At 41.1% G+C, this 27,402-nt stretch overlaps 1 protein-coding gene across 11 annotated transcripts in view; it reads right to left on the reverse strand.

The window, feature by feature from the left end:
- The window catches only part of fbrsl1 (fibrosin-like 1), a 331,766-nt gene that overhangs the window by 105,393 nt on the left and 198,971 nt on the right, over positions 1-27,402 (reverse strand). For all 11 annotated transcript variants that reach the window (XM_058069504.1, XM_058069503.1, XM_058069509.1 and 8 more), the window contains one exon: positions 15,126-15,155. In XM_058069504.1, the coding sequence (XP_057925487.1) occupies positions 15,126-15,155 (30 nt within the window). The remainder of the gene's footprint in view (positions 1-15,125; positions 15,156-27,402) is intronic.

Raw genomic sequence — 27,402 nt, forward strand, 5'->3', positions numbered from 1 at the left:
AAAGTGGGTGGCCGTGTGATTTTCTTAGTGTGCAAGGGGCGACCTCAGGCCTCCTCACTGAGATGCCATAACGCGCATGGCATGAATGCAGAGCCTGGGTGTTGACTGAGCTCCCCTAAAGCCAGTGACGCATGTTCCCTTCCTTTGGCCCACAGCCCAGCGTAACAACTGGGGCCATATTCAGCCTGTCAGCGCCATGTGTTCACTCTCCTCACAGCACAGCAGTTGATGTCACTCAAACGCCTTCACCCCTTGCTTCCCGCCTCCTGGTATCTCCGTGGGCATCCCGGGCTTAGCAGGTCTGCACTAATGAAGTCAAATGAATTTAATGGATGCCCATGCTGCCCATGTCAGGAGCGCTGCTCTCTGGCTGTCACTTCATAGCTCATATAGAAGAGTTGCTGCAGCCCAGACTAACAAGCATATCTACTTTGGTTGTGCAGATGTCCCCCTGCATGATACTGCCTTGATCTATTAAAAAAAAAAAAACTTTAGAGGCCAAGTTCCAAGGTGATGTACAGAAGGGGTCCAGGTGTAGCCACTAATTACAGCCAACTGAAAAGGGAAAATAATTGGCAAATGAAAATTAAGTGACAGCTATCGTTTCCCGCTGGCCTCCTGTGCTTAAACCCCTTCCTAGGTGACTTTTATGGAGCACACTTTGAGACAATATATTTTTTTTTTCCTCTAATCTTTCCAGCCATGTACCTTTTCCGCTGGCTGGTGCAGATCAAAGCAGACCGCTCTTGTCCAAAAGGGGAGCGTAGTGAATGAGGTTTTTTGCCATAATTGAAGGCAGCTGGCCCATGTGTGTCACATTACACTGACGCTCTCCCATTGACTCTCCAGACTCCAAGGGACAGAACCTGCAGAACCCCCACGTCTGGCAGTCACAACCTAATCTGCAGCACGACACGTTTGGTCGAAAATCGACACTGCATATGCATGCATTGGCTACTATTTTGGAAAGCTACTTACAGTACAATATGATATTGGACACAGACAACATTCAACAGTTCAACGTTGCGGGCATAGCTAATGTAGTGCAGCTGAATATCAATAATATTAGGCTTCTAATATTTCTAATATTTGCTTTCTAAGATATGACAGCAGCACCTCCAAAGTCAGACTGCGGAATGAGAATAAACAGTATTGTTTTGCATGTATGTATGTGTTTATTTCGGTACAAAGTTCATGTGTTTCAGCTACATTTGGTGTCAAACACATATTCATTGTTGCACCGTGAGTGAGGTAGAAATTTTGGGTTGATAAACCCTTGTTGGTTTGTGATATGTGTGTGTGAGTATCAAGTCTAAAGTCTGTAACAAGTCTGTTACATTTGTTCACTTCCTGCTTTCCTAATATAATTTATTTATTTATTTTTGCTTTATTTTACTTTTATTAATTTTTTTGTCATTTGAACATACATCAGATTACAATTGATTGCATCACGTAATCAGTTCACAGTTCCACATGTCCAAAAGGAGTAGGAAGAAGCAAAGCTTATTAAATCCTACTCCTCCATCTGGTACTTTTACAAACAGTAAATGTTACATTTGTTCACTTCCTGCTTTCTTTATATATATATATATATATATATATATATATATATATATATATATATATATATATATATATATATATATATATATATATATATATATATATATATTTGGTATAAGTACAAGGTGATATGACCATCCAATGACATAATGGGTACCATAGTAAGTGTCAATATAGTGATATATATAGCACATCATGACTGGTTCAAGACTCTTCATCCTTGTATTTAGCAAACATCAACTGTTTGTATTGTTTCTTGAATTGGCTTATCGTTGAAGTATTTGTGATTTTAGAAATAAGGAGTTAGTATGTTCTCTGTAGGCGGCATTATGAATTATCCTTACTGACCTTTTTTTGCAGTACATTTAGCGAGTGAAGATTATGGATATTATAAGCACGGACTGGTGGGCTTTTCCACAATAAATGTGCTTAGTAGTCAGTGTGGTGCAGTCATATATAGCATGTTCAACATGTGTTACTTGGTTTCTCTCAGTGTGTCAAAATAGCTATTTTTACAGACGTCTCATTTGCTTGACAATGCAAAAAAAATTACAATGCATTATTGAAAAATGACTGATACCTGATTTGTCCACAAAAACAAGATTGACAGAGCTTTTCGCTGTGCCCAAGAACAGAATTTCATCTCTTTAAATATACTTTTAAGGGACACATTGGTGAGGCATTCCACACCAAAAAGGATATAAGGCCTAATAACAACAAGGAATCCAATGTTCATACTCCATATGCCATTTGTTGTGAAGGAAAAGCAAGTCGTCCTGCATCAGGCGTCCATGTGCAGGCAAGCTAAGCCACAAATAGACTTGGACTGCCAGCTCTTAACACACAAACTTTTACATTTTCCAGCCAGAAGAAATGTGTAAGTCATTACAGCCCAACCATGTTTATTGAATAAAAAGCCACTTAAGCGTTATGTTTATGCACGGTCAAAAACACTCAAATCTTACATCCACGCACACAAAACCATTTGTGTCTTTTTCTACTTGCCACAGAACATCTGCACTCAATATGGAGTCAATTGGACTTGTATTACTCATGTGGAAAAATGTATATAGTTCTTGGACTGTTATTCAAACACAGACCACTTAAAAAACAAGAACACACTGCCGTGCCGTATTGGAACATTGTGGACAGACAACAGAGGCTTGGATCGTTTAGTTGCTGGTTTAACTGCACTCACACTGCTTCATTAGCCATGTGTATTGCTTTACTTCTTATTATGTGCGTGTGATTGCATCATGTAAAGCATGTTGGGCATGACATGAGTTAAGATGTGTTTATTGGCCGTGGCATTTGTTCGCAATATTAATCTGATTATTCTTGCTGCCTGTTTCATTCACAAAAGTTGTCAGCAAGTATTATAATCATAATTTTAACAAAATGTTCACAACATTATTTTGTGTGGTACTTGAATGAAGTTGATTAAAAAAACACAGCATGCAAACTATTGTGGTTATTTGGCAATGGAAGCAAATTTCCGGAAAGTATTCTTTATTATATTTATTTATAATAATTTATATATGTATAATTTAAACATATAATTAATATATTTATTTATATTTAGATTTATTTATTTATATATAAATGTATTATATGTTCATATTCATATTATTAATTTAGATAATGCACATATATTACATATTTATCACATTTATTTATAGTATCTATAATATTATAAATATCTTCGTCATTGGAGCATAGACGACCTGTGTACGACCTTCTAAATAGGCATTATTAGAGCCCTCTAGACATGAAACAACACCCCTATAGTAACCCTTACACTCATGTTACCCAACATAGTAGACATATAAATATAAGACAATATAAACAATCATAATATATTACATTTGATGTAATTTTATTATGTTTTATTATTTTTTTATTACATTATTACAATCATAATTTCACAAAATGTTCACAAAATTATTTTGTGTAGTACTTGAATGAAGTTGATTAAAAAACACAGTATGCAAACTATTGTGGTTATTTGGTAATGGAAGCAAATTTCTGGAAAGTATTCGTTATTTATAAATGTATTATATGTTCATGTTGCAGGGCTGTATGGTGGACGAGTGGTTAGCGCACAGGCCTCACAGCTAGGAGACCCTAGTTCGATTCCACCCTCTGGAATCTCTATGTGGAATTTGCATGTTCTTCCCGTGCATGGGTTTTCCACCCACATTCCAAAAACATGATAGGTTAATTGGCGACTCCAAATTGTCCATAGGTATGAATGTGAGTGTGAATGGTTGTTTGTCTATATGTGCCCTGTGATAGGCTGGCGACCAGTCCAGGGTGTACCCTGTCTCTCGCCCGAAGACAGCTGGGATAAGCTCCAGCATGCCCGCGACCCTCGTGGTAGAAAAAAAAAAACAATGCGGTAGAAAATGAATTAATGAATTATATTGCAGATTAAACATGTTATTGCACTTAAAAAATGCAATAAAAAGGAGGGAATTGTGAGTTTGTTGCTAGTAGTTGGCTGACGGTAGGAGATGATGATAATACTTCTTTACAAAAATGGAAAAAAACAAAGTCAAAGCCATCAGATGCACAATTTAGAAAGAACTAACACCACATTATGGAATGTATATAAACAGTGTCCATCCCCCATACGGTGTCATTCAAACCAGAAGTGGCTGTTGCAGAAAGGTAGATCTGGGACTCTCAGGTGTGACAACAGTATTAATGTTTGTGATATGCCTTTATATGCCACAACCACTACCACAACACAAAACGAAACATGTTCCACTGAAGGGCAACAGTCCTATGAAAATGTGACGTCTCCCTGTGCATGGGTTACTACATCCCTTCTTGTTTCATGTAAAACGCCAACAGTCGTACTACCCTTTAATGGAGCTAAGAACCAGGCTATTCTGTGCCACATCTTTGATGCCATGGCTGTGTTGTCCCTGTGTTGCTTTATGACGTACACCGCTAGTGACAAGCCATCTCTGCTGATGTCAGTTGGCTGTGTCTGCTGGCTCGCTGTGCAGAAGCTCCAAGTCTTTCTCTGTCATCCTGTCTCTCCTTCCCAACATAGACTCAGGCTATCTTTCACCGCTGAGCATTCCCTTAGAGTCTCTTCCCTCCAAGCATGCACACACTACACCACTATTTGTGCACGACCGGACTCAGACATTTTTATAGTGTTTCGCAAACAATCATTTTATTTGTGCCGAATACATTTGGAACAAGTTCAATTCCACCGTCGGCCTTCTCTGTGTGGAGTTTGCATGTTCTCCCCGTGCATGCGTGGGTTTTCTCCGGGTACTCCGGTTTCCTCCCACATTCCAAAAACATGCTAGGTTAATTGACGACTCCAAATTTGTCCATAGTTATGAATGTGAGTGTGAATGGTTGTTTGTCTATATGTGCCCTGTGATTGGCTGGCCACCAGTCCAGGGTGTATCCCGCCTCTCACCCGAAGACAGCTGGGATAGGCTCCAGCACCCCCTGCGACCCTCGTGAGGATAAGCGGTAGAGAATAAATGAATTAATTAATTAATAATACCAAAGAGGCTACACCGCGGATGAGTTGTTAGCGTACAGGCCACACAGCGAGGAGACCCGAGTTCAAATCCACCCTCGGCCATCTCTGTGTGGAGTTTCCATGTTCTCCCCGTGTGGGTTTTCTCCGGGTACTCCGGTTTCCTCCCACATTCCAAAAACATGCTAGGTTAATTAGCGACTCCAAATTGTCCATAGGTATGAATATGAGTGTGAATGGTTGTTTGTCTATATGTGCCCTGTGATTGGCTGGCCACCAGTCCAGGGTGCCTCTCACCCAAAGACAGCTGGGATAGGCTCCAACACCCCCCCGCGACCCTCGTGAGGATAAACGGTAGAAAATGAATGAATGCAACATTTGGACCATCACACATAGATTCAGTCTCACAAATAAACACATTATACCGGGACTGTCTGTAACAATTACGTACAGTAGATGGTATCGTTACGCACACCTGGTGTACTAAATACTTTGGTACATTGTGTACTGCAGAACATCTTGCAACCACCTGATGCAAATTCAGTTTCCAAAACTCTCCTTGTCACCTTTCAACCTTCATCCCAACATAATCCTAAGAAGAGATTCCAGTTAAATACTTCATCTTTCACATAATACAATAATTCTTCTCCCCAGTAAGCCACTTTAAACGGAGGATGGAGTAAAAGGAAAAATGAAAAGTAAGGACTAAAGAAGGCAGAATGCCCAAATCAAGAGGAGAAAAAAATGACATCTCCATATTAAGGCCTGTGTTGCCGGTGTCAGTTCTAATTTCTCAGCGCCTGTGGGGAGCTGAATGCAACCAGGCAGCTCGGGTCTCATCTCGTTCCTCCACCATTTTGAATCAGGACCGGCAAATCCCAAGCTGCGGGGAGAGGAATATTACTGGCAAATTGGTTTTAGATTAAAGGAGGTGGTGAGGCATTCTGCTTTCTCAGCTCTTTCCCAGGTGCACTTAATCTAATTTCATTAAAGAGATGAGGACGGATGATCACTTGTGTCGAAACATTAAGCCGGTCCATTTTCCCATCCATATAAAAACTGTCAGAGGTTGACAATGTCCTGGTGGGTGGCTTGTTTGTTAGTCGATATGATAACAGCAGAGGTTACTGATGTACAGAGTATGTGGGATGGATACATGCATCACGGTTGCTTCTTCATTTCGACAAGATGGTGACAGCTTAAAACGGGAAGAAACAATAGACAAAAAAATGGGCAAAATAAAAACAGAGACCAAGAACTACATATTAAAGAGAGTGGAAAAATAGTCTCTATTTCCATTCATTAATTTCCCATGCCGCTTATCGTCCCTAGGGTCGCTGGTATGCTGGAGCCTATCCCAGCTGTCTTTGGGTGAGAGGTGGGGTACACCCTGGACTGGTCGCCAGCCAATCACAGGGCACATATAGACAAACAATCATTCACCACATTGAAATTCATAGGTAAGGTTCCCCCTGCACTTAAAGTGCTACATCGTGTCTGCATGCTCCCACATCCATACTAAGGCGGTACTCATCCCCTAATTTTGTACTGCAGGTTGGGACCAGGGCTTTAGTGGCTGCCTGACAGAGGACGATCACTCTCACAATGAGCGTATGGGATTGGCATTATGAAGCAAGTATCGCCCAATATCAATACCATGCGTTTTTTCACTGATATCGACCGATCATGATCGATCGGAGCACCTCTGTTTGTATGTACTGTACTATGTACATTATACGTATATACACACAGTGGAACCCTTTATCAACCAACTCAAGTCCGGGTCATTTAAGGAGACTTCGACAAATATGGTTGACTGTTTTTGCCGACATTTGAGACCCCTACATGTAATTTCGATGATAAATCATTACGGAGTATTGTCAATTTTCTCATCATCTCTAAGCAGAATGGAATGACAACAACATAACTACTGTCTAATGTGCACAGAGTGCCACAAATAGATCTAATGTAACCTGTTCTACCTCACTCATAAAGACATTATGATCGTAACGTTTGTGAATGTGCATTGTTGTAACAACTCTATAGAGTAAATGGCATCATAACTAATATATCAAACTACATACAAACTATAATATATCAAACAACATAACTTATATATGGAATATTAGTTAATACCAATATAATCAAATATAGATTCTGAACACACCTCATAAGCACCTGGTCTACCAAAAAAGAAGAAGATGTAGCACGAGGGTTAGAAATGTTGTCGCTATATTAAAAGGTATTTAGATTATGTATCTAGATTGTGTGTGTGTTTTTTTTATTAAAGCGACTGGCGGCAAATCTGGTGACTTTTTCACTCGCACATATCGCTCGGGTCAACGACAAGCCAAGGCCCCTCGGCACATCCCCACCGCTACCACTGCTGGGAAAATAAAATGGAAATGATCAAATGTGGATGTCTTCTGACAGTAACAAGTTTGACATGGCTGTAATAACAGCACAAGTGAAGGCGTCACCCACAGACCACTCACCAGCCACTGTGCTATTTGTACAGAAGACAGAATCTACTGAGTCTGTGAGGATAGCAAAGTGACCGCTAATGGAGATAGAATGACTCTTCAGGAAAAGTGTATGAACAAATTGAGAAGGGATGAATATCACTCTGTTTCAGTTCCTCTCGCTCTTCACTGACAGAAAATGACGATCTTCGCTTTGAGTATCTCGGCTGTGTCAGATTGACTAGTTCAGTGGTTAAGTGTGAAAAAGGTGGGTTTTTATAGTAGTTGAACACTTGGATTTCAAGCAATGCAATATTAATGATTTGGAAAATGAGAGGCAGGCTTCACAGTGGTTCATATTTTTGCCCTTACATGAACTCACATATTTGAAGTGGTGATGGCATAATGGAAAGCCAAAAAGGAATCAGGTATAATGGTCATCATCCAATGATGTAAATTCTGAGTATACAGTGCAGAAAAAGTTGTTACATCATTTATATCTTGGGCAACATCACAACCCATTCATTCATTTTCTACCGCTTTTCCTCACGAGGGTCGCCGGGGTGCTGGAGCCTATCCCAGCTGTCTTCGGGCGAGAGGCGGGGTACACCCCGGACTGGTCACCAGCCAATCACAGGGCACATATAGACAAACAACCATTCACACTCACATTCATACCTATGGACAATTTGGAGTCACCAATTAACCTAGCATGTTTTTGGAATGTGGGAGGAAACCGGAGTACCCGGAGAAAACCCACGCATGCACGGGGAGAACATGCAAACTCCACACAGAGATGGCTGAGGGTGGAATTGAACCCTTGTCTCCTTGCTGTGAGGCCTGCGCGCTAACCACTCGTCCACCGTGCAGCCTGAATTGTAACATTTACTCTCAAATTCCTAAGCTCAACATGGTTTCCTCCCTTCAGAAATGGGATGGCATGGCAGGTGAATGTGTCTTTATGTGTATTTTCATTTACATGTAACAGGTAATTTCTCATTTATCACAGTGAACTGGTTCCACGATGAGTTAATTTCTACAAGGTAGGATTTCAAAGAGTATAGAAACCCTGTTTATGACCAAAATATGTATGTCTAATAAAGGTATTAGAGCCATCCAGGTATGAAATAAGTCACCCATAGTCACTTTACACTCATATTAGCCAGTATAGTTAAAATAAGAGTATAAGCCATTTAAGACATAACACTACTATGGTGCGAGAGGAGCTAAGCCTGTGTTTCTATTCTGGATTTATTGTCCCTGATGTGGAATAATTCAAATCAGGCACAAAATCCGATTGTTCCCATAATCATGTCTGGTGCTTGTGTGTCTCACAAACATTACAAATACATTACAGACAACTAGTGTGAGGAAAAAAATCACAACAATGGTTTTGTATAACAATGTTACATTCTGGGTGTATGCTCAATAAAAAGTACAACGGATCCCCAATTTTCATGAGGGTTACATTCAGGGACCACCAGGGAACGTATTTGTGACGCCCATATAAATGTCTGTTTTTGGCAAACACCTCACTCCCCCGATCCCTCCCAGCTCTCCTGCTTGTTTTCCATTGACTTGGTATGTTCCAATGAGTTGGAATAAAAGGTATGTAGGCTCTTTACTTATTTATTTGTCAGTATTAATGTGCCATTTTCTAAAAAATGTGACCATACTGAATATTATTTCTTGAGCCTGGGTTATTGGGGATGTATGGAAAGTCTGCGTCAACAATAAGTTCCATCCTGGCAAAGGAAGAAGAAATCAATTGTGAGAAAAAATGCTTTTGGTTTTAGTCTGACTGTTTTGAAGGGATAAGCACCAGCCATTGTCTGTGGAAGATGTTTTAGAAGCACAATAATCAAATTCTCTGAAGCTCGTCATCACAAGGAGCAGAGATCTCGCTGTGGCAACGTCTCATCAGTTTTATTCAAATATAGTAACTGATTACACCCAGGGAGAACACCTGGAAGCAACAGTCTAATGAAGTTAATGTGTGAAAAGCTGACGGCGTGCATGTTGAGGTTCGGGCTCACAGAGCGAAGCGAGGCTTTGTTTTCATTGGAATGATACGGTGGAGGTTGGCACGTCTTTTGGCAAAATAGACTCATGCCTTCCATCAAATGGAGTCCAATGTTTTTAAGTTGATTTCCTGTAATAGCATTTTCAGCTATGCTCTTCTTCGGAATGGGAAATGTTTCTCGTTATATTTATTGTTTCTGAAGAAATAAAAAGATCACTGCTGCTTTAACTCTCATCAAGATGCTATTTCACTTTTACACAGTATGCCTGAAGTACCCTATTAATCATATTTAATAAAGCCAAAAAGCTACATTTGCAACACTATTGCTGGGATGTCATAGCTTTATTGATGTATTTATTCCGAAAGCCCTCACAAGTAATGAATGCATGTGCAATATAATATAATAATGTTATACCGCTTATCCTCACGAGGGTCGCGGGGGTGCTGGAGCCTATCCCAGCTGTCTTCGGGCATGAGGCAGGGTACACCCTGGGCTGGTCAGCCAATCACAGGGCACATATAGACAAACGACAATTCACACTCACATTCATACCTATGGACAATTTGGAGTCGCCAATTAACCTAGCATGTTTTTGGAATGTGGGAGGAAACCGGAGTACCCGGAGAAAACCCACGCATGCACGGGGAGAACATGCAAACTCCATCCAGAGATGGCCGAGAGTGGAATTGAACCCTGGTCTTCTAGCTGTGAGGTCTGCGCGCTAACAACTCGACCGACGTGCAGCCCAATGTATTACTTACTTGTTATTTTATTTATATTATGGAATTAAATTATTGTATTTTCTGGACTTTTCTGGCCGAGGGTGGACTTGAACTCGGGTCTCAAAGCTGTGACCACTGGGTTGCCGTGCAGCCGGCCTCAATTATGTAAAAAAAAAAAAAAAAAACTATTTAATTGACTGCAAAATCCAAAATAAGAAATCAACAAACCATAGCATGCTAGAAAAATCAATTAACAGATCAACTTTCATCAGCATCAATCAATTATAGCACACCTTGTTTCAATCTGGCAATCTTCTGGTGTGGACACGCCCAAGACTAGGCGTGCACAGTTTTCTTACCGATGACTTATCACTGATCTTTAGAAAGCCTGACCTTCCCGTTATGATTTTATACCGACACATCATACATCTTCACTTACACCTTTTACTGTACCTGTACAGCAGCAACGCACAAAACACTAGTCTTGCACGGGTTCAAATGTAAAAATCTATAATAATCAGGGGATATGAGGGGGGAAGTTATGTTTTGTTTGAAAGGTTATATTTCATTACAAAGTAAACACGTTGTCTTGCCACTGCATTAAAAAAATATATATATATACAGTAAACCTCGGATATATCGGATTCAATTGTTCCCACTGGTTTTGTCCGATATAAGCGAAATCCGTTATATGCGTATACCGGAAAATGTCCGTTTTACGCATATATCGGATTTATATCCGGTATATGCGTAAATCGGATTTTATCAGTTATAAAAAGGCACTTCCTTGACTATGTTTCCAATGTACCTGGACGCGCAGGCAACGCTGCAAACGCTGCAAATGACGTCGTATAGCGGCCTGTCACGATTCGGCGAATCGGAGCGCCATGATGCGGCCATCCGATATATGCAAGGGAAATTTAATGGAAATGCATTGGAACGGGACTGGAGATTTTGTCCGAAATAGGCGAAATCCGTTATAAAAAAATCCGACATATGCAATGAATTTTTATTGGAAATGCATTACAGAAAAATTGGTTCTTTTTTATCTGTCTGTTGTGAGCGAATTTCCGATATATCCGAGTCCGATATATCCGAAGTTTACTGTATATAGTATTTTGTAGTCCATTCATTCATTCATTTTCTACCGCTGGAGCCTATCCCAGCTATCTTCAGGCGAGAGGACTGGTGGCCAACCAATCACAGGGCACATATAGACAAACAACCATTCACACTCACATTCATACCTATGGACAATTTGGAGTCGCTAATTAACCTAGCTTGTTTTTGGAATGTGGGAGGAAACCGGAGAAAACCCACGCATGAGAACATGCAAACTCCACAAAAAATGGCCAAAGGTGGGATTGAACTCGGGTCTCCTAGCTGTGAGGCCTGCACGCTAACCACTCAACCACCGTGCAGCCCATTTTGTAGTCCAGTTGCTGTAAAATTCAAATTAGTTTACATAAGTCGTCTTCTACTGCGTCTATATTGTGATGCATATGCCTCGCTTTTTTCCTGATGTATAACAGTGGAAGTACTGCAAGAACTACTTGGACTAAATAGGTAATGAGTAATGTTCAGTGTAACAGAATTCCATATTACAGTCTAGTATTGCTTTAAAGCAAACAATGCACCCTGTAATAATCTTGCATAGTATGAGTAAATCCAATGAGATTGGTACAACCAGGCAGAGCTGACTGGCTCTTGACAGTGGACTGATAATAATTGGTACAAAATTAAACAATCCGGCTGCCGAATGCTTGGCAGCCGTGACTGATACTTCATCGTATCTTGAACTGCATCCCAGTCCGTTTAAAACCCGCTAAACACACGGGTGCCAAATACCAAATTAAGACCTGTTTAACAAAACAGATGTGACAACACAGAGAAAAAAAACATTCATTCATTTTCTACCGCTTATCCTCATGAGGGTCGCGAGCCAATCACAGGGCACATATAGACAAACAACCATTCACACTCACATTCATACCTATGGACAATTTGGAGTTGCCAATTAACCTAGCATGTTTTTGGAATGTGGTACGCATGCACGGGGAGAACATGCAAACTCTACACAGAGATGGCCGAGGGTGGAATTGAACCCTGGTCCCCTAGCTGTGAGGTCTGCGCGTTAACCACTCAACCACCGTGCCGCCCCACAGAAAAAAACATTCATTCATTTTTTACCGCTTTTTCCTCACAAGGGTCGCGGGGGGTGCTGGAGCCTATCCCAGCTGTCTTCGGGCGAGAGGCGGGGTACACCCTGGACTGGTGGCCAGCCAATCACAGGGCACATATAGACAAACAACCATTCACACTCACATTCATACCTATGGACAATTTGGAGTCGCCATTTAACCTAGCATGTTTTTGGAATGTGGGACGCATGCACGGGGAGAACATGCAAACTCTACACAGAGATGGCCGAGGGTGGAATTGAACCCTGGTCTCCTAGCTGCGAGGTCTGTGCGCTAACCACTCCTCCACCGTGCGACCCCCACAGAAAAAAACAATGCATCTCAAAGTGCACAAGTACTTATTTTTGAGCAACTATTTGGATATGGTTCCTTTTTTTATTAACCATTTAGGAATTTTCAGGAAAAAAAAAACATGTGATGCACTCATAGCCTCAGCGTTTCTTGTTCACCCCCCCGCAGTGATGTCAGGAAGCTGCATGGCAACTGACAGACTCGGGACATGGCTTTGTCACGTCAACTCGCTTGCACCGTTCCTCCTTTCTGTGCTTCAATGAGGAGATAAAAGCCTATTGACATGCTAGGCTACAGTTAATGCAAATTTGGTCTCCTATCGATGTATTATTTATAGGGAACGCTGCCGACATTTCCACAGAACTGGGAGCTAAGCTTACAGGAGATTAGGCATGCTATCTCATTCATTTACCAGGGAGTAATTGCTAAACTGTAGAGGAATTAGAATGTGTGAGAGTCCCCCAGAGACGTCTAATCTTGCAACCAGGTGGCTGCCACCAGCCAACCAGCACCCAGTCTGTGATGAACAAATGCACCAGGCTATGATTGATTGACGACATCTGTCAAAATGTCAAATGGTTAACACTTGACAACTAACACTGGATTGGACATTTGCATAACACGCTCACCTCAAGTACTTCAAATACCCAAAGATAACAATAATAGCAAGAATTAATCTTTAGTCTGTTAAGGTGCGATTTTCAGTATACAGTTTTTGCACATCGACCTGGATTTTTTTCTGATGGGGACGTGTTTTTCGGATGATGATTTTTGAGGTAAAACCATCCTGACATGGAACAAAACTGCCATTCCACCAAATTAGTGCCATTTGCTTGTTGTTGCTTTCAAAATAAACTTCAATTTTTGTCTTTTTTCAACTCTGAACCTGATAATACACATACTGAAGTATTCAAATTGTGTATTTAAGCTTAAGCTTGAATGACTTATTTGAGTAGCAGGACTGAAAGTAACAGAATAAAATTAGCAAATACATCAAATATAGTCACATGGCATTTACTGTATGCTAATAGCATGCTAGCACTAAGCATACTACTGGGGGGGGGGTCCGGATACAACTTTTTCACTTCCTATATGATAACAATATTAAAGTCTTGAATACCCGCTGATACCAAAAATGTATTTATACATTAAATAAATAAACAAGCTCAAGCTGGGATAGGCTCCAGCATGCCTGGGACCCTCGTAAGCGGTTCAAAAAATGGATGGATCGATGCTTAGTGCAGTCTTAAGCCATTAAAATGGCCACAAGGTGGCAAAAATGCATTTGAGCTTTGAGCTTGGCATTCAAAATATTATTATTATATATTATATTATTCAAAAAACAGTCCAGTGTGAAATGCCGTTGACAGATTAAAATATATTTCTGTTGCTGGTAGGGAATCAAGAACTCCAACCACTTGTGCCTGATGATGGCGTCTTTAGGTATTGTAAACAAATGTGGCTTTGCTAGCAAGTGAACAGAGTAGCAGCGCATGGGGGAGGGCAAAGCGCTTATCTGTTTATAGACACGCCCATTTAAGGAAGTCTGCCCCTCTGTGACATCACAAAGGGGCAGTTTTACCACGCCTTTTGAAACCGAGCGTTTTGAGCATCCCAAACTTCTTTTAGGGCTCACTTTCAAATAACCGAGCTAGTATGCTAATAATAAAGAAAGATAGTAATACAAAAATATTCTTTCTGACTGTATATTATTTTTTTTTAATTTTAAACTCTTTACGTAAAATTTGATGCCGTTATCGTTGTACTTGCACATCAAATCATTTACCACTATCTGTGATTAAATGTGATTAATTCTGAGCTAGCTGTAGACAAAATGCAATTAATTATAATAAAATATTTTAATCGATTGACAGTCCTACAAAAATAATACAAATATTATTTATTTAAAAACTTTTCTGAAGAATTTAAATTATTATAGTGAATGGTAAAGTCTAATTTTAGGAATTAGGGACAGGCAACAAATGCTATTTTTCCAGTGTTCCATCCATCCACCTTTTATGCCCCTTATCCTCACTAGTATCCCGGAACCCATCCCAGAAATTTTTATTGTGCATTTATAGATTTTATTTCCCTGAGAGCCAAATGGCACCGATCTGATGGAATGGCCCTAGCATATAATTCAAAGGAGCAATAATTTAGGATACAGTTAAGACCTTTAAACCTCAAAACAGGTCTACATTTTACACGCCACTTTCTTGCTTCCTAAATAGATCTGCTGCGAATGAATATTACCCCTCATCTTTTTACACCAGACAGTAACTCTAGCTTCCTTCCTCTTTCCACGTCCAAATCCTTATTTGTTGGGTGAATAAACACAGGAAAAGCAGACTTACCTTGTCGTCAATGTCACTCTCGCTGTCACACTGTAAGAGAAAAGAGGCAGACATGGAAAATATAAGGAATTATTCATTAGGCTCCCCCAACAGCTCATAATCAGTGCAGATGTTATTTTTGTGTGCAACCTCTCATTCATTGACAGCTTTTAGAGCAAACAACACAGGATGAACGGAGCAAGGAACAGCGAAACCTAAGTGTTGTTGTCTCTAAGAGGTTTTTTTTTTTTCAAAAGCAACATAGTCACACAGAGAGCAATTCTGAAGTTGCTGTGACAAATTGGATGCTGTACGACGCACACAAAAGCAGAAAAAGTCAATCTTTCTACACAGTGAATTCTTTTATAGCGAGCCTGTTCAATGACTTTTGCATTCAGCAGCTGCTCGTCATTTAGCCTTTTAACCGTGCTTTAAAATTGGACAATAGTATCTCAAGGACACAGAGCTTTGGTCGTCTGTGTCCTCAGAGCCTATTAAGTGTGGTATTTACCAATCCACCTTGTGACAAACACCAGTCTTTAATTTGTACGTCAGACTTCTAAAGCAATAAAGGAAGTTAATAAGAAGACTCTTTTCAAAAACATGCCTCGTCTGGCGTGGTCAAAGGCCAAATTGTCTTTTATTTCGCCAGCAATTGAAAGAGCAGAACTTAAGTCTGGCATTGTAACGACGAGCTTGAAATGTTCACAGAAAGGAAACATTTCAATGGTATTAAAGTGATTAAAGGAAATACTTTACTTGACCCTGATTGTAACATAATGCACAGGATGTAGTCATGTGAAGTAAAGGATGGTGCATATTGTAGGTTTTGCAATCATAGGTATTATTTAGTATAAAATATGCCCTATTTTCTGGTCTATAAGTCATACTTGTTTTCATAGTTTGGCTGCTCCTATGACTAATACTCAGGTGTGACTCATATATCAAAATATATGTCATCTTTCGCAAACATTGTTCGAACAGCTCCCTCACAGTACCACAATGTGCATGTGCAATATTAAGGGCTTTAAATGCAATATACTAAGTTCTATGTGAAGTATTTCCATAATGCCTCATATTAACTCTCTAACAAGATCTCAGTGTATAGACTGGTCATATATCTCATCTCGTTTCATATTATCTACATACTGTATTGTATATAACTCTGGGAAAAACTGTTGATTTTGTTAATACTTGGGTTGTTTATATTGTTTATTTTTCTATATTGTGTATTTTGTACTGCTTAACTGATTCTGTACTCTTGCTGCTGTGCAATACAAATTTCCCCACTGAGGGACGAATAAAGGCATATCTTAATTTTAATCTTAATTTTTCCCAAAATAATGATTGCTTTTTCATGGTTGACTAAGACCTATTATTAGGCAAGACATTTATATTTAAGCAAATTTTATGCATTATTGGCTAAAATTAACAGAAAAGCCGCCCGTCTGGCACGGGCCATTTTCGATGATTTTGAAGGCACACATAATATTGCGTTCATGGTATACATGGTATATACCAAAAGACAGGTTAGACTCTCGTCTTTCATCAGAAAAAAAGCCACTTTTTTCCGTTCCATTCAGAAATATCGAATTCATGAAACAATACAAGTAGTTGATGTTTGCTAAATACAAGGATGAAGAGTCTTGAACCAGTCATGATGTGCTATATATATCACTATATTGACACTTACTATGGTACCCATTATGTCATTGGATGCTCATATCACCTCGTACTTCGGTAGGTGACAAAAAAAAAAAAAACAACGATATTAAGAAAGCAGGAAGTGAACAAATGTAACAGTTACTGATTGTAAAAGTACCAGATGGCAGGGTAGGATTTAATAAGCTTTGTTTCTTCCTACTCCTTTTGGACATGTGGAACTGTGAACTGATTATGTGATGCATTCAATTGTAATCTGATGCATGTTCAAATGAAATAAAAACCATTACCATTTTCAAGTAGAACATAAACAAGTTTTAGCAAAATATCAGCTTTTTGTGAAAATATGTATTTCAAGAATAACACAAATTTAGCCATATAGATTTAGCGCAAAAACACGTAAATGCATCTTCGGAAGCGAACGGTCGGGTTGGAAAAATAAGGATTCCTCAGGTGGTGAAAAAGCTCCTTGCTGCCAAGGGGTGGATGAGATCCTCCAGGAGTTTCTTAAGACCTTGGACGCTGTGTGTGTCTTGGTTCACACAACTCTGCAGCATTGTGTGGACATTGGGGGCGGTGCCTGTGGCTTGGCAGACCGGGGTGGTGGTCCCAGAGGGTGTGTTCCAACTATCCAATTGGGATCACACTTCTTAGCCTTCCTGGTAAGGTCTGGAGAAGAGGAGCCGATGGAGAGTTGAATCTTGGATTCAGGAGGAGCAGTGTGGTTTGTGTACAGGTCATGGAACAGTGGACCAACGCTATGTTCTCAGCAGGGTCCTTGAGGGTGCCAGTCTACCTGTGTCACGTGGACTTGGAGAAGCCATTCGATCGTGTTCCTCAAACAATTCTTTGGAGAGAACTGCAGAAATATGGTGTACTGGACCACCAAATTCAAATATCAGAGTTTGGTTCTCATTGGCACCAATTTCCATTGAGGGTTGGATTCTGCCAGAGCTTCCCTTTATCACTGATACTTTTATGGACAGAATTTCCAGACACAGCCAGGACGTTGAGCGGTTCCGGTTAGGTGGCTGCAGGATTGAGTTTCTTATTTTTTTGCAGATGTCACGCGGTCTTGCTGGTTTCATCGAGCCATGATCTTCAACTTTCACTGATTGGTTCGCAGGCCGAGTGTGAAGCAGCTGGAATGAGAATCAGCACCTCCACATCCGAGTCTATGGTTCTTGCTTGGAAAAGGCTGCAGCGCCATCACCGCTGATGAGATCCTGCACCAGTTGGAGGAGTTTAAGGCCCTAGGGGTCCTGTTCGCAAGTGATGAAACAATCGGTCCCTTGTGGTGAAAAGAGAGCTGAAGGGCAAATACTCTCAAAGGCACCCAAAATGTTTTTTTTTCCGAAGGGTGGCCGGGTTCTCCCTTAGAAATCAGGAGAGAAGCAATGTCATTCGAAAAAAACTCCTGCTCTTCGCATTCTTGTCCCTGGGGAGGTGTTCAGGGCACATCCGACCTTGGGGACACAACATGGTGGACTATGTCATAAATAGGTTTTCTATGCTGTATCCACAACGATATTTGATTTATAAATGTAAAATAAAAATTCAGTTATCGCAGTTCGGTCTGGAACCAATTAACCAGGATTCAGTGACGTGGGTTGAGATCGGGAGCTTGGTGAAGTTAGTTATCAGAAACTTATTTGTTGGACTTGCCGGCGTGTTTTGCTAATTTTGCCTATGAAGCCTATGAAGGTATATTATCTATGCTATCGTTTTGCTGAATAACTGTCAATGTGTTATGTTAGCATACTGGACACTTATTCAGCCCGTTGTTGTGTGTGCTATAACCAGATTAAATGTTGTTTGTTTTTTCATCTTCATTACAGATTTTTTTTTTGAACTTTTTTTTTAAATATAATACAATGATTATCAGTAAGGGCAAATTAAAACTGCGTTGGGCTTCATTTCCTTACGTTTGTCACCAATGGCTTGTTGCGTATTACAGTTTGACTACGTTGTGCAAACAGGATTGGTTGAGCTGCAGGCCAGTCTGACTGGACCTCACAGCAGGATACATGAGAAGCAGCAATTCCAGTGAAAAGAGGGGGGGGGATCAGAGTTGGACCCTCTGAGAAAAAAGCTGGGTCAACAGAGGCACAGCAGCCTTTTGTTAGCAGTGTGGTGGGTCCAAATGTATAATTAAGTACCACAAGTAATCAGTGCAAGGGCTTGGTGGCCAAGTTCTCTCAGGAGTGGAATGATGAAGGGGCTGCCTCTAAGCCGTGTGAGTCATTGGGCTCAGCAAAAGCGGGGACTAAAGCTGGAGTCCATGCTGGCTTGATGTTAAAAAGTGAAACACATTAGCGCACTACCCCTTAGGATGTTTTTACTGGGGAAAAAAAGAGCTCTAAGAAACCTCTAGCATTCGTAGTTCATTTTAAATGACTGCTGCAGAAGATGGCAGGGTCACGGGTGAGCTGGAGCTTATCCCAGCTGACTTTGTGTGTGTCGGCCCTGAGATGGTCGACAGTCAATTGCAGGACACATAACTAATTGCATATTCACATATAAGAATTGCCATTAAGTGTTTAAAGAACCTTTATGGAGTGTGGGTGAGATGTTTAATTGAATTTCTACAATGTGCCATGGGATAATAAACAACAACAATCTGTGGGCCGCAAAAGGCACACAGGAACACCCCTGACCTAAGGCAATGGCAATACAGTGGATCCTTAGACATATTTGCATACAGCATTCATGCACGCCCGAATTTGCATCTTTTTGTTCAAAAACAAAACAGGCTAATTTTCTGGAAATAGCCTGTTTTGCAGAAAACACATCTCATTCCCCATAAATCTCGAATAATTTATACATACATGAACATACGGGTATAACATACATGTATCCCTGTTAGAAAATTATATAAAGTTGTTATTAGAAATTTATGTTTCAGTAAAGTTTTTGCATTCAGCATTGAGATTTTGCGCTTCATTTGGAGGTTGAACTTACCATAGCTGTGTCGCGAGTAACCTTTGGCAATCAAAGAGAGAAGGAGAGGGTTCTGGATCAGAAACTAATCTAATATCTCCAAGAGTCACTTTCATTGGCTTATCAATTACTTTGAGTTTTTCGCGATTTGCTGTGGTCATGATGTCTGTTCAAATACTTGGATATTTCTATGCAACACACAACATAACACCAATGAGTTGAAAAAGGACCTATGATGCTTTTTCCACTTATCTGACCTATAAATGTAGCTAGAATGTTGTATTCTTGTGTTAAACGATGCCAAAGTTTCAGACAATGATATTTGCGTATTTTGGAAGTGAGCCCTGAAATAAGTTTGGGATGGCTCAAAACGCTCGGTTTCAGAAGGCGTGGCCAAACTGCCCCTTTGTGATGTCACAGAGGGATGGACTTCCTTATATGGTTCATATTTAGAAAGTACTTTGGGCGTGTGACCAATCACAGCGGAATGGGCATGCCCGGTGGAATAAATTAAAACAGGATGCACAAATCACAGGAAATACAGTTGGAATTGGTGCAGACTGCAAAATCTAAAAGGTTTTCTGTGCGGGTTATTGTGTGTAGCTGCTCTATAGGAGATCACAATTACTGTTGCAACGACACATCATCAGTAGGGTAAAACTAACCTGTCTCACGACGGTCTAAAAATCTAACAAGTTTTTCCTGTGCGGGTTATTGTGTGTAGCTGCTCTATAGGAGATCACAATTACTGTTGCAATGACACATCATCAGTAGGGTAAAACTAACCTGTTTGACGACGGTCTAAAAATCTAAAAACTTTTTCTGTACGGGTTATTGTGTGTAGCTGCTCTATAGGAGATCACAATTACTGTTGCAATGACACATCATCAGTAGGGTAAAACTAACCTGTCTCACGATGGTCTAAAAATCTAAAACGTTTTTTTCTGTGCGGGTTATTGTGTGTAGCTGCTCTATAGGAAATCACAATTACTGTTGCAACGACACAATTATCAGTAGGGTAAAACTAACCTGTCTCACGATGGTCTAAAAAACTAAAAAGTTTTTCAGTGTGGTTATTGTGTGTAGCTGCTCTATAGGAGTTCACAATTACTGTTGCAACGACACATCATCAGTACGGTAAAACTAACCTGTCTCACGACGGTCTAAAAATCTAACAAGTTTTTCCTGTGCGGGTTATTGTGTGTAGCTGCTCTATAGGAGATCACAATTACTGTTGCAATGACACATCATCAGTAGGGTAAAACTAACCTGTTTGACGACGGTCTAAAAATCTAAAAAGTTTTTCTGTGCGGGTTATTGTGTGTAGCTGCTCTATAGGAGATCACAATTACTGTTGCAATGACACATCATCAGTAGGGTAAAACTAACCTGTTTGACGACGGTCTAAAAACATGAAACTTTTTCTGTACGGGTTATTGTGTGTAGCTGCTCTATAGGAGATCACAACCCAATACAATGCATAATTGGTCCCCTTTATTGTCAGGGTTTTGTTGGTTAAAAAGTGATTGCTAATAATTGCTAGCCATTTCCCCACAACTTGAAAACCATTTTTTTTACTACTTTTCCTTGATTCTACTACTCCTATCTACTCCTAAGTCCAAGCTATTCTGATCTGTTGGAGATGATTCAAAACCCTTAGTCATGCAGGTTCATTCTCAAGATGAATATTTCTCATGTTCTCACTTTGAGAAGAGAGAAAATTAGTCGAGAGAAAATGACCTTTACGTGCTACTTATACAGAGGTACAAGCAAAATTGTGCAATTGCTTGACATCATGAAGCACAGAGGCACACTGATTACCCCTTTTCAACGATAGAAATACTGTATGTGTGTTACTGCTTAGAGACTGAGCTCAGTATGGGGAGAAATAGAAAAAGATGAAGGAGGAAGCACAATAATGATAATAACAGGCGAGGAGGGTGCCGTGGAGATGAAGGGACGATTGGGTGGAAGTGGTCTTTGGGCATTTTGTTGGCGATTCATGTAATAGCTTTGTTGAGCTATTTGCTAACACCCCATCGGTACAAGTGTGTGGGGGGTATGTCATTTTGTGCATTCTGCTTCTTTGGACATTTGAACACAAGATATGATGGTGAAGGTGTAAAACCAAAGTCACGGATAGACAAATTCATGAGCCGTAAACCGTAGTCTAGGAGGACATTGTTAAAATGGGACATACTTTGTTGTATGCGGCTCACTAAGCTGTGTGACAGGGTCCATGTCTCCAGTGGCGTGAGTCTCATAGATGTGAAAAAAAAAAAAAAAATTCTGACAGGCTCCTTAGAGGCAAGGAGCAAGCAACAACATCTGTACCTGGCAAACGGGAGCTTCACAAGGGACCGTTTTCAGCGGATGCCTCATCTAAAACCTTCCCCCGCTGCAACCTACCAGCCCCCGTGACTCACCCTTCCCTCAGCCAGCACATTAGACAGATGCATTTGACATTTGCACAGCTTTCAACAGTTGAGAGACAGGAGATTTATTCTGCCAGTGGCCTTGGCCTTGACCTGAACAGGACCCCAAGACAACCCTGTACAGCCCTGAAATGAGGCCGAGTTGAGGACAGAGATGGGTAATAGCGACAGGAACGGTAGGTGTCTTAATTCTCCAGGATATTCTCTCTCACAAACTCTGAAAGACGGACATGGTGGAGACAATAAGTGTTGTGTATCCCTGAGCACATTAAAGCAAGCGATTCAAATTAAATTGCAGTTCCACTTGTCACACTCGGAGGACAGTAAGACATGGTTTCTGTCAGAAGATGGAATGTGAAACACAAAAGGGAAAAAAAAAATTCTACAAATACTGACATCAAAAAATGTCTGTCTGAATACTGATCGCACCAGAAGTGTCACTGTCAGTTCATTCACAGTGTAAAAACTATCATGAAAACATGTAAACAATAGCATTATTTGTGCTGCGATGAAAGCTTGACCGTTGTGATGGGAAAAATTATATTTCACAGGTATAACTTAGGTTACACATTGTGTGAATTACTTTATGGCCTTTTGAAGAGCTTCGACATTTGCATCCGAGCACATCCTGCTGTCCCTTCAAAGATGGTGGCACAGCAGGAGGCTATCTGTAACCTGGGTTAGAGGCAGTGTCGGAGGAGGTCATTCTTTGATCAAAGCTCTACCTTCATGGGACAAGGGGACATCAAGAGGTCCCACCAAATGGTTGACCCTAGGAGGTTATCTCGCATGGGTGTGACAAACCGTGCCAGAAGAATGGGTGTGAAGGCTAACCCCCATACATGAGGATGGCATCGGGGGAGTGACCAGAATGTCTCTTTTCTCTTGTAATGTAATTCATTTGCATGCTATGGAGTATAAAAGTTCCCGCCAAGAGACCACTCTTGGCCAGACACCTACAGACCGCCATGCATACTGTGTGTTGTCTGACCCCTTTGTTTTGCAAAGGTAATAAAAACTGCCAGAGCTATGTATTTATTTCAGGCATTCTCTATCCTACTTAGGATGATAGAAATTTTTTCCACAACATAACTTAGTTAGCATGTCAGCAGACTCTGTTGTTGTGATCACATGGGTTCTACCCGGGTGATGCTGGACAAAAGTGCTGCAGATGAGTCTGGAATGGACTTCTTGTAATTCATGCATCCATTTTCTGTACCGGTTATCCTTACATGGGTCACGGGCCTATCCCAGCTGTATTCGAGCGAAAGGTGGGGTACACCCAGGACTGGTTGCCAGCCAATCACAGTGCACATATAGAAAAAAAAACAACATTCACACTCACATTCATTTGTGACACCAGTCACGTTACTTGTCAGACACACCTTGTAGTATCAGCATTTGGAACCAAATGTGAGGTGAAAGATAAGTAGTAATACTACGGCCATAGTAATGTATAGGACAAAGTTAGAAGGTGCGTTCAAGTACTGTCAAACAAAGTTGGGACAAAACGTTGCTTGTATTTAACATGCAAAAACTGTGGGATTCCTAATTGTGTGTGTATATTATATATATTTTTTTCTTAAAATAGTGACCCATATTTCCAAATTTGACATCCCTTTACATAAAATTCGATGTAGTTACTGTTGTGATTGTGTATCACATCGTTTACCACAAAGAGATTTCCCCTACTTATTCATTCATTCATTTTCTACCGCTTATCCTCACGAGGGTCTGGGGGTGCTGGAGCCTATGCCAGCTGTATTTGAGCGAGATGCGGGGTACATCCTGGACTGGTCGCCAGCCAATCACAGGGCACATATAGACAAACAACCATTCACACTCACATTCATACCTATGGACAATTTGGAGTCACCAATGAACCAAGCATGTTTTTGGAATGTGAAAGGAAACCGGAATTTTTGCTGTTATTAGACCAATACCTGACATCAATATTGAATCCGGACTAAAACTACAAAGCTATATGAGGTGGTACCCAATAAGCGGGTCGGCCCTGTGGTAACATTTGTGGTACATTTTATCTCACATAAATCCAAAGACGATTAAAATATTTACCCCGCGGGCTGTGAAAGCACAACTAAACAATATGATTGGCTGACAGGATCAAATCAATGCTGCCATTTGACCATTGACCTCACTGGCAGGCTACATAGGAAGTCATGTGATCACCCTGGGTGAGCCCAGCAGCTCCGGATTAACAACGTATTGATGCCGGTGAAGATGTAAGCTCCATAGGGAATGAGATGGATAGAAAAAAAGTTTGCAGGGGAGAAACGATATTGACCCGCAGAGAAGATCTCAGAAGGCTCTCACGTTAAAACATATTTGATCTAGGGACCTTTGTCTCGGCTCTGCAAACAGAACAATCGCTTCAGCAATGGCTCCTTTCACTGGAGCACATTGAATAACAACACAGGATTGAGCAAGACATGTTTAGAAAAATGCTCTTTGCATTAGCCAGACACATAGGGGGGGGCGGGGGGGGTGGATTCTGGATTTGGAGCTGACACACTTAAGGGACGTATCAGTGGGGGCCATGTAAATCAAGCCGGGTTGGGGAAAGATATAGTCTTGACCTGGGGCCAAACAAAATAGACTTTAACATTACCCAGATTGCCTGTAAACAGCCTTGAGACTTGGCACCGCTGTGCTTGACTTCCATGCAAGATATGCGACGACGAAGGCACAGGGAGTCGGAACGTACGGATAGATTGACAAGGATAGCGGGTTGGCAGTAAATGTGAAGTGATCCCTTTTTTGCAGTAACTTAAAGGACTGTCTTTTAATTTCCAAGATGAAAATCCCTTAGCGCTCACTGTGGGGGAGTGACAGTGCCGAGCGGGCTGTTGGTTGTGATCCTTAGAGAAATTTGGCAAGAGAAAAACAGACAGTAATGGCAGATGTATAAGCGAACCCGGTGAATTATTCCGCTCAGAGACAAAGAAGAAACCAGCCAGAAACCGAAAAGGCACAGGGAATTGTGAAATGTTATGAATATAGCTGTGGAGAGAGGAAAAAAAAGAGAGAGAGAGCAAAAGAAACCTGTGATTTATGTTTTAATTTGTAGCTCCACAAAAAAAAAAAATCCCTTCGGCTTTTTCTTGTTTCTGTTGGCTGTGTGACGGCAGCAATCTCACTCTGTCCCCTTCAGAGGTGAATGCTCTCACACAGACACACATGTGCTTGCCTTAGCACCTCCCACTGCTTTGACATGGCCCCGGGCCTAGTGCTGCAACCGCAGACACTGGCCACTGGAAATTTAAGTCAGGCAGAGGAGAAATTAGGCGAGGAGGCAAGGAAATGGGATGTTGACTTGAACCGGCCCTGGGGGCAGCTGAGAGAGTGTCCCTGTGCAGCTCTGCTGGCTGCCTGACAGTTTGATGGAGCGAGAGCGGAGGCTTGCCTGCAGCCCGAGCTGCCGTCTACGGCTCTGATGTAGCTCAGCGAGGAACAGATTGAGCCTCCGGGCATCGCTCTGTACTACTAGTACTCTCCTCGCTCTCTTTTTCGATTCTATGTGCTGCTTCAACTGGCTCATTCCTTCTCACTGTTTCTGTCATGCCGCCATATAGGCAGTTTTCACTAAGCGGTACCCTTCAGTTCATTTATACCAGGGGTCTCAAACTCAATTTACCTGGGGGCCACTGGAGCTAGGGACTGGGCAAGGCTGGGCCACATCAGGTTTTCCCCCCCAAAAAAACACATTTATTAAAAACAGAAAAATATACAAACTTTTTCAGTGCTTTGGTTCCGATTTTCTACAATAAAAGCTCTGATAAAACATTCCACTGTTCTCAAATATCTTAATTTTTATTTTTCTGCACAAAATAAGATGAAAAATAAATAAACAAATAAATAATAAAGAAAATCAATCAGTAATAAATAAATATAATAATAATAATAAAACGGCAAATAATACAAACTTACTACTTAACACATATAGTTGGTGGGTAGACAAATTATTTTTTTCAGATTAAAAATTAACAAAGCATTATTAGAGCCCTGTAGACATGACAAAACATGACTACAGTCACATTTATACTCTTTTTATTTACAACATATTGCGCAACTGCAGGGTCTTGAGACACATGCTAACTCGCAAACTAGACAGCTAGCGACCTAAACGGTAGCCTTCAAGTTATTTCCTTTAAACTTAAATAGCCAAAAACGTACCACTTCCACACGGATAGGGAGGATAACTATTAACAGTTATTTAACCTTTAACATGAACATTAATCAAACGTAATAATTTTTTCTGGGTACATGATACCATACAGCATCCATATTAAACTTGCGCGGGCCGCACGAACATTAAACTTTCATATCAAGGCGGGGGCCTCAAACTAGTGTCCTGAGGGCCACATTTGGCCCGTGGGCCGCGTGTTTGAGACCCCTGATTTATACTATGCCATCTCTTTAAAACTACACAGTTTCCTATGCATGGACATGCAATTGCACACTTACAGAATATAGTCCTTTGTTTCCTTGATAGAAGACATGGCACAACAGATGCCGTTTGTTGCGCTCTGGCTAGCACATGGCATAAGCAAAGTGTTGGGAGGCAGAAGAAGGTTGAATCAGGCGGCTGGCAGGCCACAGCCGTAATGAAAAGAATCTGGCTGTGGCCCACTGTGTGCTGGTCATGAGAAGCATGTGCCGCCGGGGGGGCTCTACTGCTAATTTAAGGGGGCAGCCAAGCGTTTCACGGTAGGCTTGTCATCAGGCCAGAGGGGGCCTCATACTGGGTGACATCGACTGTGAGGCCGGGTCGGTGGTTTGGCAAGATATGGTTTGAGAAAAGTGGGAGAAAGCTTCACTTAATTCCCCTCCCTTCCTCGTACCTCCTGGTTGCACTCTACAATGATCAAACATCATTGTAGGAAGTGGAGAGAATTACAGATGAATGACCTGTGGCTACGACTGGGGGAGAACTCCTATGACCTTCCTGCTACATCCTCTACTCAGGGGGCTGGATGTGCTCACCCCATGCTTTAATTCAAAATCTGAACTAAACCTACTTACAGGATTAAATAGTACAACGCTCTAGATAACTCATTCTAAGTCTTTATACGGTGGAACCTCAGTTAGCGTCACCCCAGTTAGTGTTTTTTTTTCCACATTATTTCGTTCATTTTCTACCGCTTATCCTCATGAGGCATCCTGGAGCCTATCCGCGGTACACCCTGGACTGGTGGCCAGCCAATCACAGGGCACATATAGACAAACAACCATTCACACTC

Source organism: Doryrhamphus excisus, chromosome 4 (genome assembly GCF_030265055.1).
Source record: "Doryrhamphus excisus isolate RoL2022-K1 chromosome 4, RoL_Dexc_1.0, whole genome shotgun sequence".
In the NCBI taxonomy this organism is placed as follows: Eukaryota; Metazoa; Chordata; class Actinopteri; order Syngnathiformes; family Syngnathidae; genus Doryrhamphus; species Doryrhamphus excisus.